This window comes from Dermacentor silvarum, chromosome 10 (assembly GCF_013339745.2).
Source record: "Dermacentor silvarum isolate Dsil-2018 chromosome 10, BIME_Dsil_1.4, whole genome shotgun sequence".
Classification (NCBI taxonomy): Eukaryota; Metazoa; Arthropoda; class Arachnida; order Ixodida; family Ixodidae; genus Dermacentor; species Dermacentor silvarum.
This window is the reverse complement of record NC_051163.1, coordinates 19371401-19383769: the sequence shown is the minus strand read 5'-3', so window position 1 is coordinate 19383769 and position 12369 is coordinate 19371401. Positions and strand designations below refer to the sequence as shown.

Below are 12369 nucleotides of genomic sequence, written 5' to 3'. Positions count from 1 at the left end.
TGTAGTGTCTAGAGAAACCGCAAGCATGGCGGCCAGTTCAGTTCAGCTAGCATGGGAACTATGGGTAGCACACAAATTTGCCTAAACTTTGCCCTTCTGGCTTCAAACGATTTTGTGACTTTGTAAATTGACCACTTGAACAATATATTGCATCATAAATGCAACAATTTGCAACGATGACGCGTGTGCAATCAGTCTTATTGCCTTCTGCATTTAGAAAAATATGATTGCTAGGAAATCTAGGCCAATAAAGGCATATAAAGTGTAATAAAGCCACAAGAATGTCTGAAACCTCAAGTATGAAAATTAGACGACTCCTTGTACAATCCATCTTTCCCATGGTACTTGAAAGCATAAGAACTTGGGCTTGTTGGTACAGCGTGTGCAGCATTGAACCGCACAAATTAAAACGAAGACAGAAACGATCTCGCTTAACTTGTGCTGTTCAATGCTGAACATTTCCCATGGTAGCTGAACAACCATAGCACTAGAGTTCTCTGTAGCAGTTTTAGTAGAAAGCTCTATGAAGCTGATGGCAAGAAACCACTGGATAAACAAATCATCAAGCAGACCACTACTCACAGTCGGCACGCATGCCCATGGAGAGGCACTTGTGTAGCCGGCAGTACTGGCACCTGTTCCGGTGGTGCTTGGTCACTTGACAGTCCCGGCTACCACGACACGTGTACGCTAGCTGCTTGCGGATGCTGCGTTTGAAGAAGCCCTTGCAGCCCTCACAGCTCACAGCACCGTAGTGGCGCCCCGACGCCCGGTCCCCACACACCACGCACTGTTCGACGACGTTCGACACGGGGAGCACAGACGCTGCCGCAGCCGTGGCACCGCGCCGCGGCTCTTGCAGTTCGTGCAACCGCAACGCAAGCCACTCTGCACCAAGCGCTGCGCCATTTTCCTGGGTTTCACCAGACTCAGGGCTTCCAGGGCTGCTCCCATTGTCTGTGGCAAGCACATTTCACGACAAAAACCAGATCAGGCACAAGTTAAACATGTTGCAGTGATGCACATTAAGTGATGAAGCGGGATACTAACCAAAGACGGGATTAACGCAACTTTAAGTGAGTTATAGACATCAGTTTGATGACACGGACTGAGCAAGAGGCTGCTCTGTTGTTTCAGCCTTTACAAGATTGTGCGATGGGCAAAACTGTACTGTGTGGCTCTGTGCCTGATGGAGCAGCACAGTCATCATGCATGACCTGAGGTTTCCCCATAGCTAAACATACGTTAAAAAGTGAAGCAGGATGTTGACCCAAAATATATTGGGCTAACACAAGTTTTAAGAGATGTTTTGACTTTTACACAGAAGTCTTTTCACAACTTCTTATACAAGCCAAAATGTATTTCTAATCTTGTGTAATCCCAACCTCTTGGTTGATGTCCTGCTTCCTCCTTTATTATGATTTTGCTCTCTGACCACATGAAATGCCATCACAAAATAAACAATTCAGTGACATAATTAAGTGCTCAAGTTTGCCCCATGTATATGCCAATCATGCTGCAACTACAGAAAACTAACATAATTTCATATATCCTAATATCATCCACACAAGCCTTGGTACAGGACATGCTGCCAGCCTTCATGTTCCCACACTTTTGCTTCATTATACCAAGATGTCATAGGAGTCCCTCTCTCCCCTCTTCGCTTTCCTTTCTTTTATATTATCTTCTCCTGACCAAGCAAACAAAGACAACTTGCTGTCATAGAGGGCAGGATAACTTAGCTTGAACAAGCTTAAGGAGACACCAAAGAACCATTCGAAATCAGTTCAGACTGGTAAAGACTTCTATGAAAACTCTATTTTCATTTGGATGGCAAGAAAAGGTTGATTACCCACAGGAGAAAACCAAGAACAAACTTCCCGTTCTTAAATTTTTTGTTGAAACTACAGTTTTTTTGTCAACATGCCAGTGATTTCAAAGCATTTTCTTGCATTTGGGCCGTTTTGGTGCAGGAAAAGTTTTCAAACCACAATTGTAGACTCTTTGGTTCCTTTAAAATGCAATGTAATCCTTGTTTACCGATAAACAAGTAACCAGATCCAAGCAGAAGTTATCAAAATTTATGACATCACGGATGGTTAATGTGGGAAGTTCAGAGTAACAGCACTCACTCCCTCCCATCTTTCATTCTCATGTCTATTCTGGCTTTCCAAGCTTCCTGTCTCGACAAGAGTGTCCGTTTTACGGTAGCAGAAGCATAACTTACTATAAAGTTCAACCTAATATCCCTCTTCAGTGCACCTTCAAAGCATCCTCAAGAAACTGCTCAAGCAAGGCAACTACCTGATCCCCCAGCCAGCGACGTCGGACTGTGTCGCTCCTCCTTGACATCCACACTGTCTTGAGAGTCCACCGACGCCATTGGCCGGACTTCTCAAGTACCACCTTCAGCACTGCATGCTGCACCACTTGGCTGAAATGCTGGAGGTAGACAACAAGAACATCCATCTGAGGTTGATGACCTAGCTCCTACTGAACCAAACAAGCACAGGCTTGAGCCAACAGCTGGCCTCACACTATATGCCCCAACTGTGCTGTGACAAGTGAGGCATTTGCTTTTGTTCCATTTGTCACTTGGCCATTCATACTGTTTCTGCAGATCACTCTACTCCCTGGCACCCCGGCCTTCTTTGGCCACTCGTGTCCTGCCGCCAACAACACAAATGATGTGCTTCTGTGTGCTGTGCCTTTCATGCCAGCGTTGACCACTTAATTGCTTGCAGTATGTGAACAATGGTAAAAGGACTGAGAATGTGTTGAATGAAGACGGTTAACAGTGGCTTTGCCTAACTGGGCGATTGATGCAAATCAATTAAGAAACATTCTTGTTGGAAAAGATTTGACAGATGGCATCTCTCACAACTCAGATATTTCAAGTTTTTAAAGGTTTTTGCGAAATTACATAAACTGCTACATGGTGGAAACAGCGGCATTCTTCTTCAATGTAACGTTTTTAGTGGGAGGTGCGTAACACTCTGAATTAGTGGAGATCATTGACACAGGTCTGTTTGATCAACAATTCATACATATAGTCAAATGCAGAGAAAGGATATGTTTAGGCTGCTTTTTTAAACGTACGAACAGCCATTGCTCTTCCAGTACCGCGCATTCAAGCAAACCATGCAATGTTGTGAAAAACATGAAAAACACACCTCACATTTTACACACAGCTCATTCTTTATTACTAGGTAAAAATTTGCGCTTTCAAAACAGGAATCCACTAGGGTTTTCTCAATTCCTACGCTCCGTACACCTAAAAGAAAATTCATTGCGACAATGACGCACAAAACGTGCAGTACGTATCCCTGCACGAAAGGCCGGCCTGCTCAACAAGACAGGGTCGCGCTGGCTTACAGCAACGGCCATAGCCATGGCTGTTCGGTTTCTCGCGCGATTATCAAATACTCTATCAAAAAAACCTGCCCTCCATATGCCAGCCAGCCGGGAGTGTAATAAAAGGCCGCGCCGTAACGCGCTTTGGCAGCGCGCAGGTCAACGTCAGCGAGAGATTGCAGCCAGTCGCCCCAGCCAGCAGCAGCAGCAGCAGCAGCAGCAGACCATTCAACACACACGCACGCGCGCGTGGCGGTTGCGTGGCCCGTGCGACCTCGGCGCGGCCAAGCGCTCTCTTAAAATCGGTCAAGGCCGCCACAAACGCAGCAGCGCGCCTTGTCTTCTTCTTCCTCTAAAAGGCCGTGGAAAACCTCGCCCCTAATAATCTCGCCGCCAGCACGCACGCACACGCGCGCACAGCGCTCCGGGCGCCGCAGCTGATGACGGCGACGAGATGCCATGCATGGGAGCATGCACGGGCGATTTTCTTATTTAATAAAAGAAAACGTGCATCGTGACAACTGCCCATCGAAGAACTCGGAGAGCCGACTCGATCCGCCATCACCCGGGTGGCGATCGACGTCGCGGGTGGCATGACCACGGGCCCGCTTGCAATGCAGCTGCGTTTATTCGAAAAGCGTGCAGTAGAGCTGCTGGCCTGCTACCAATCGGGGAAGGTGACCGGGGAGGGGGGGGGGGGGGGGACGCGCGCAGGACATTTGCATTATTTCGAGCACGTCATCTCAAGCAGTTCATTATATGGTCGCCGGCTCTGCAAGAGGCCACGAGCACTCAATATATATATATATATATATATATATATATATATATATATATATATATATATATATATATAATACTCAATAAGTAAGATCTTCGTGTGGCCACTTCATTTCAGCTATCACTTCAGCGCGCCCAGTAGTAAGCCACAGCGCTGCACGGTTTTAAAGAGCAAGACGTCGCCGTCTCGTCGCTGCTTTCGGAAAGGAAGAATCCGAAACCAAGACGGTAGGAGTAGGAGAGAAAGAAAACTCCTCCCCCTCATCTTCGGAAAGAAAGGAGGGCTAGTAAGAAATGCAAGGAGAGGAGGTAGGCTTCGCTGGCTGGACACGACGTGCTTTGAATGGGAAATAACCGAAAAAAAAAAAAGAAACGAAAGAAGGCTGGAAAAGTGCGCACAACGCCAACCGGCGAGGTCGACTGGTCGGTCGCTTGAGCGCCGACGCGCGTCGGCCGCGCTGCGGCCGGTCGCACCGCCCCCCCTTCCAACTTCGCCATGGCTGCGTGCCCCCATGCTAGCGCCGTACGTCAGCCGGACGTGCACGACGCGCTTTGCGCGGACAGCAGCGCTCTACAAAGGGGCAGGACAGTTACAGATTCGGCCACGTCATCGAAAACCGCGGCCTGACAGAATCACGCGTCGCCCTTCGGCTAGCGTGGTTTCAACGAATGTCACGTGCTGTGAACTTTGGTTAAGAGAAGGGCCTGTTAGTTCGGGCTAGCAAGCAAGATTATATATATATAAAAAAAAGAACACTACGACGGCGCTCGCTATATGTCAAAAAAGATGAAAGAACAGAAGAAACGCCCGGAGCTGCATCACAGCTCTGAAGGTTATTTTGACATTCTCACGCACGGTTTTTGGTCTTTGTAGTGGAGAGGTACGCTCTCTCCGGATATTCGTTTTAACGGGGAGGGCATGTGATGCTCCTTCGCTGGACCGGGAGGATATGAAGTTCACGCACGCGTCGACAAGATATATGTGTGCTTTTTTTTTTTTTTTTTTACTATATATAGTATTGTTTATTCACGTGTACACGTATTCACTATATACACGTATTGTTTATTCGATCTTTTCTTTTTTAATTCTGTTACGACCAGTAGATTTGGGATATATGTGTCTATGATCAGGGAATAATATGCAAGTACTCGACATTTCAGGGGATGAACTTCTCGAGCGGAAATTCTGGCCAGTTGATTCCTTGCTAAGAACAGTGCGCATATAACGGCGTAACCTATCGCTGAAATGCTTCTACGATCTAGCCATACGATCTAGCCATACATTAAATCGGGGAAGCTTCAGAATATCATAAAGCACCACCCTCACACGATTTTTTTTCCCCTGCATCTAGAAGGGAAGATCAACAATGGACGTCACGATCACCAGAGTTGACAAGACACGCACCCATCGAGAGTACATTTCTTTCTTTCTTGCAGCGTTTGCCATATCCTCGTGCCTCCTGTTCTTTCCTCTGTTACGAAAAGGGTTAAAACGGTCCCCCCCGCGCGCGTACGGGCAGTGCACAAGCTCGTCGCTTTCTTGAGAAGCCGGCGCGCGTTCCCGACTATTTCTGGACGCGGAGTTGGACCCTGCGCGCGAGAGAGAGCCCGCGTCGAAAGGTTTCAAGAGAACGTGAGCGCGTCGGCTCAGAGGGCAGCGAGCCTAGCTTCCACTTCCGTTGAATAAGCAAAGCAAGCTCCGCCTGGCCCGTCTAACATTTTCTTCGTTTCTTTTTTTCGTTTTTTTTTTTTTTTTTCATACGCCCTTCTGTATTTCGCCTTTCGCCCCGGAAAACGCTCTACGTGACCGGAGAGCGCGTCGCCAAGTGTCAGCTACGTACGCTGCCTAGAGCAGCTTAATACCAAAGTTCTGACACACACACACACACACACACACACACACACACACACACACACACACACACCTGCGCGTAGATCGGGCAAACGGTCGCAGGTCATGCGCGCATTTCCGATACGGCGCTTGAACCTGTTGTTACGCAAGCATATGCGTTTCTGCGACTGTATATACATGTACACCACGACGATGCACACACGCCCCCGCTGTACGCGCAAAAAAAAAAAAAAAAAATAATGAAGTTGAAATCCCGTGGCACGCAAGATCAGTTACTCAATGCAACGCGAAACCCCCATGTACGAAGACGTTCGACTCCGCGGTTTCGCGAGGTGCGAGCATGTCGCACGTGCAACCTTGGCGTAGTCGGATATATGCAAACTCACGATGCGGGCACACACTTTATAAACATTCGGGCAAATTGTGAAGCTGAGGTGCATAAATTACGGAACATAAATACGCTCGAATCACAGCCCACGCACGGAGAATCACGTCCTCGATAACGGAACAACCTGCAAGTACTACACCGGATTTAAGACAAAAATAGCACGCGCAAAGCTCCAACCTGAAAGCTGAAGTTCCGGCGAGTGACAGCGTAGCGCACACTGCACGGTACTGCAAAGTCGTGCTGCAATATGACCTCACCGTGGAACGCAACATTTAACGAACCCGCGCCGATAGCTGCTCGCAACACACGACGGAGCACGCCGCGACGCCTTTTAACTCACCTGCTCTGTCGCGACGGTGCTGGCAGCGCGATGACAGCCGGAGTCGTACGACGTGGGTCAGCGCAGCACGACGGGCAGGCGGCACGCGTGCAGCTGCCGCGGACCTCTGGGGCAGCGCCGAGCTCGCTGGCCCTCGAGCCCTCCGCCGCAGGCCGGTTGTCACAGGTTGCACGGGCGACTTTCCTCCAAGCGCAAAGGGCACGGCGACCACGCAACTGACCTTGCCTGCCGCGCCGGCGGTGTGACCCCAAGCGAGTCGTCGTCACGCTAGGCGGGCGGCGTAGCGGTACCCGGGAGCGCCGCGGCTTGTTGCTCCGCCGGCTGCGTCGTCGAAGTCTCCGCGACACAGGAAGGTTAGAGTTCATGACCTTTAAAACCGCTGCGCACGCAAATATTTAGCAAATATCCCATTGGCCTGGCCGACCGGAGACGTCACGCCGACGCGGGAGGGCGATCTTTCGCGCTCCGGACCGACCACCCGAACCTCGGGGAGTTTTTCGACGGGCGAGGCGGAAGGGTTCGAAAAGTGTCGGGAGTCCCAAAGCGTCGGGCCGGAAGTCCTGGCGTGTTTATGGCGGCGTTTCTAGACTCCCCGAACACATGGCCTGGGACACGAAGACGAAAGGAAGCGAATGCCGCACCCATTCAAACAGACCCTCCACTCCGCATCACGCGAAACTTGGCGAAACCGCCAGCTTCTCTCTCTCACTCCGTGCCCGTGGTCAAAGGCCAGCCCAGCCAGGCCTGGACATCGCGAGTTTATCTTGGCGACCCATACGTGGCGCTGGCTACCACGCTAGCGCAAAGCCCGCTCAATTTGAAGTGGTTCGTATTGAGGGTTCTCAAAATGCACTAGTAGGGCGCCATTTTACGAAAGTCGGCTTGAACTAGCGCGAACATGGAGGACGGAAAAAATTCTTTACCTCCATGAGCGCGAATATCAGTTTTCCTTAAAATATAGATCTACTAATGTGATGCGCTGCCTCTTAAGTGGCGCCAGCGCAACAGCTAAATAGCAGGAATAGGCACTGGCCTCATCAGAATGCATTTTCTTTTAAACCAACCCGATCTGCGTTCTTGTTTTTATTTGAACAATAACTGGAGAGTTAGAGACCAATAATTGAAGCTTTGTTTTCAATATTTCGTTTCCTCTTGGGTAGCCAACATTATGCTAGTTGAACCTCAAACTGAGAAGGAAGATTTGCATGGACGCATCCAGATAAAGAGCCATGCAAATATTTAGCACGAGCTATCTCGAAAATATATCCACACTTTGCTAAGTGCACGGAGTGTTTTGTGCACACAACTTTGCCCATCATGGGAGAAGTGTGAACACGCACAACATTAAGACAAAAGTTGACACATGCAGGAGCACTTGATCATTACTTCATTGCTTTGCATGTTACTGCAACCAACTATTACAATTACTTGCAACCACCAATTAAGTGCAACTACCCGGTGGAAAAAAGAAAACGAAAATAAACTACACAACATACTGCATCAAGATCTCCATAGACAAAAAGAAAAAAGAACTACGTATTGAGCTTGAAGTCGCAAAAAATATTTCTCAAGCAATTTGTGTTCTAGGTTTCAAATGGGAAAAATAAAATGGCACCAAAAGTAAAATAAATATGTTTATTTAAAAATTTAAAATACATCACAATATACAAAATCCCCATTTTATATGATGTGCTTGAATTTTCACATGAAGTTGAAGACACTGATTTTTAACTCTCTCTGCTCTGACAGCTCCACCAGCTTGGGTTTCTTCGATTCCTGGCTGGGCTGACTGGTAGATGGTCGTTTCTTTTGCTAAAAATAAAAGAAAAACGTTAAGATTCAACACAAATGAACAACACATAAAGTTCGTGACTGGTTTTAAGGTAATGAGCCTGTTTCTTTTTTGTGTTTTTTTTTTCCCAACTGTTCAAATGTTATGTCTGCTTGTTGTCTGTTCTCTGGAAAAACCAAGTGCATCTGATTACAAGCCCTGCTTAGACACACAATTTTTTAAAATCTTCCTATAGCTGCTCTGCTATCTCATTTCAGACAAGCTGAATGTTCAAGGGTCATCTGCCACCACCATCACACCACGATGACAACGATAATCAGTGAATTCCCTTTTGAAGCGAGGCACTCCAGCATGATTGACAGTGATTGAGCAGGAAATGTCTCCAGAGTCAACATTTCGTCGACAAGGATAATACCTTTTTCAGGGCCCGACTAAGACAAGTCCTCTTGTCAAATGTCAACTCCATACTTTGTTGCATGCTTATCAGGCAACGCTGCAGAAGCTACGCCAGTGCAGACATTGAAGCCTCGCTCTGCTCATTTCGTAGTGCTGTTGTTTTTGATCTGCGGTGCTTTCTACAGAATAATTGCTCCACGTACCACCTACAACTTGTGGGAGTAAAATTACGTTAAATTGCACATTTATGTGCACTTTTACGATTCCAGTATTCTATGCAACATGTTTTGGCCCTGAGCACAAGCGATGCGCTGTAGCCGCTGGTCGCACAAAAGCACCATCATGCTCGTTCAGTGGTAAATACAGATACAAATCTTTCTAGTTAAAAATATTCTTGTGTGTCGTTTTTCGTTTTTGTTTCCGTTTCGTTCCAACGCACTGCTCTCACTACAGTCTAATCCCTAGGCCGTCAGGAGACTAACCACATTGTTATCTACTTCTGGATGTACACTCCGACACTCTGACAAGATATACATTTTACATGCTACCAAAGAGGCACCTTGAAGCTTCTGGATGTACACTCCGACACTCTGACAAGATATACATTTACATGCTACCAAAGAGGCACTTGCAGCACCCTCCGCCCACCCTCAGCTTACACTGTCACATTTACCAATCCCTATTAAACATTTTCACCTCTCTTAATGAACCAGCTCCCTTGAGTCCAGAACGGTTGTCGTCTGCTATTAGCGCTCGCCTAGTGAGCAGCTTGGCAAGGAAAAGGACTACGTTGTGATAGAACAAACAATATAAATGCAACAGAATACTAGTTATTTAACCCTTTCAGTGTCACTGACGTCAAATAGGAATGTCAGATAGGATTTGCCATTATCTGTGTCATTGTTTTCATTTCTGCACAGCCAAAAATAAACTGTTGTGTTCGTTCTATAATACTTGAAAAAAAAAAAAAAAAATGAGGTGCTGGAGGTGCCACCTCCGAAAAAACCCAACACTGAGAGGATTAAGAGTTCTCATGGATGCATTATTCATTTCTATAGACTCAGTTGAATGTGAGCCCTCTATCTCTACTACAGTAGCAGAACAATGACTCTTTCTGCGAATTCGTGCTGGCAATGACAAAAAATCGTCATACTCACAGGCTTCTGTTCGGCAGCCCTGAACACGAAATTCTTTGTGGTCACTGAACCTTCCACCTCGGTTGGAGCGGCACCCTTGATGCGCTCGGCAATGCGGCCAAGGACTCCGGAGTCTAGCTTCAGGAATGAACCACACATTGCCTGGGAACAAAGAGAAATTGCACCATAAAAAAATAGCAAGATCCTGCTTGCATACTGCCACTGAAACCTTTGCAGTGACAGCTGTTCGAAAATCGGTTTCTTGTGTCCAGCTGTACCTTCCACTATGCCGACGACGGCCGTCGTCTTCAAGTCATGTCATTATCATCATTTTGTTGTCATCAGGTCATTTCCTCATTCTCAGCTTGACCCTTGCCACAGGGCTCCCACGGGTATTTAGAGGGATGCATCCCTAATGGAAACTGAGAGCTGCAGTAGCTAACTCCAGGACTATTGTGCATTTTTTTTCTTTCACAGTACTTATTACAATGAGTAAGACTATGTGTGCATAAAAACTATATGCAATATTGCGAGCATTAGATGGTCATAACCAATAGCAGGAAAGCGAACAGCACATAAAAAGAGAAGTTACATAATCAAAAGCAACATTCAATCAAACTAAAATCTTAAAAACAAGAAGCATTAACCTAATGAAAAGCGGATACCGATCCAGCTAACAATCATTTTGAATTGAATTGAATTCTGGGGTTTTACGTGCCAAAACCAGGATTTTATTATGAGGCACACCGTAATGGGGGACTCTGGATGAATGTTGACCACCAGGGGATGTTTAAAGTGCCCTCAATGCACGAGACACGGGCGTTTTTACATTTCGCCCCCATTGAAATGCAGCCGCAGCAGCCGGGATTTCATCCAGCGACCTTGTCCTTTGCAGCGCGACATCATAGCCGCTAAGCAACCGCGGCGGGTGCAACAATTATCTTGATCATCAATGCCCTTTAGAGGAAACTATTGTTTCTGAATTTTTGTCTTGCTTACAACTCATATGCACTACTGTGCAGTACTGGCACAAGGTTGTGTAAACTGCACAGACTCTGAAAGTGCATAGCTGAAAGTGCGTCTGTGCATTTATTTTGGAGGCAAGGAAGAGATTTCGGACAAGGAAGACATTCTGAACATAGCAAAAAAGAAGTTGTCCTTGAGAAAATGCAGTGTCCTCAATGAGAAGCTGCAAGTGTGGCAGTGAGTTCAGAGTTGCAGGAAGTGTCGAAGCCTACTGACTTTTTTTTTTTTTTTGCTAAGCCTCTCCTAACTGGTTTTAGCATAACAATATTGCTAAGAACTGTTTCTAAACTTCCAAATCGGGACTAGACAAATTACCAGGAGGGCAACAACGAAATGAAATTGGAACTGAGGGAAAATTAGATCGGCGCATGCACACATCTGAGGACACCATTGTACACGCTGACCAGTGTGTACCTTTGTGAGTGACTGTTTATGGTATACAATGGCTACTGTCATTGAAGGACTTGCATTACACTTCTACGCATGTGACCATTTTAAAGCGAGGCATTCTTTCGCTACTTCCTCTAGTGTTTTGTGTCGCCGTCGGGGTAGCATTGCGTCGTGAACCCACAGCATACAGTTTTTGCCCGAAGACTGCAAATTTGTGAGACCAGCTTATCATTACACTCATCATTACCATCAGACTTCAGTACGAAAGCCTGTCCCAGTGATCTCTAATTAACCCTATCTGGCGTCAGTTGATTCCATCTTATGTCTGCAAATTAAAAAAAAATTATTCACACCAAGTTCTTTGCCATCCTCGACTGCACTTCCTTTCCCTTGGCACCACTTCTGTTACTCTGGTAAGCAAATGGTTATCTCTCCTATGCATCACATGGCTTGCCCAACTCCACTCCTAGCTCTTAATTTCAACTGCTGGTTGAGTGAGGCATTTAAGGACGTAATGATGACTTCACATATGGCTCCACTGCTAATAACTTCCATAACTCTACTGTTAATACCTTGCACTTCTATAACTTTACTGCTAATCCATTGCTGTACTGCTGCTCCTCATGCAAATCGATGCTCAGCCGGTGCTCTCGCCGTCGTTTCTGTCGTCTGGTCAGTAACTATGCTTATGTGTCAATTATGCTTTCCTCGGTTGGTAATATAGAGACGATATCCCATCTCAGTAAACAAAGTACAAAAAGAGGTCTTGAAAACTGTGAAGCTTACCCCTTTCTTGGCCGCTGGTTTATTACTAAACTTCACGTCCTGCTTCGCTATCGCTGGGGAAAGAAAAAAGAAGGGGAGCAAGGGGGAGAGGGGGCAGACACAAAAACGTCACATACAGCAGAAATTTCA

At 46.7% G+C, this 12369-nt stretch overlaps 2 protein-coding genes across 2 annotated transcripts in view; both read right to left on the bottom strand.

Annotated features, from left to right (window-relative positions):
* Nucleotides 1-7435, bottom strand: part of LOC119466509 (nuclear receptor subfamily 2 group C member 1-B-like) — a 30434-nt gene extending 22999 nt beyond the window's left edge. Inside the window, 3 exon segments of the mRNA XM_049657786.1 lie at nt 583-957; nt 2305-2442; nt 6715-7435. Of these exon segments, the coding sequence (XP_049513743.1) occupies nt 583-957; nt 2305-2383 (454 nt within the window). The 5' untranslated portion in view covers nt 2384-2442; nt 6715-7435.
* Nucleotides 7436-8335: 900 nt separating this feature from the next.
* LOC119431318 (claspin) overlaps nt 8336-12369 on the bottom strand; it is a 28148-nt gene continuing 24114 nt past the window's right edge. The window contains exons 16-18 of the mRNA XM_037698794.2: nt 12241-12293; nt 10060-10200; nt 8336-8526 (exon numbers count right to left, since the gene is read on the bottom strand). Of these exons, the coding sequence (XP_037554722.1) occupies nt 8416-8526; nt 10060-10200; nt 12241-12293 (305 nt within the window). The 3' untranslated portion in view covers nt 8336-8415. The remainder of the gene's footprint in view (nt 8527-10059; nt 10201-12240; nt 12294-12369) is intronic.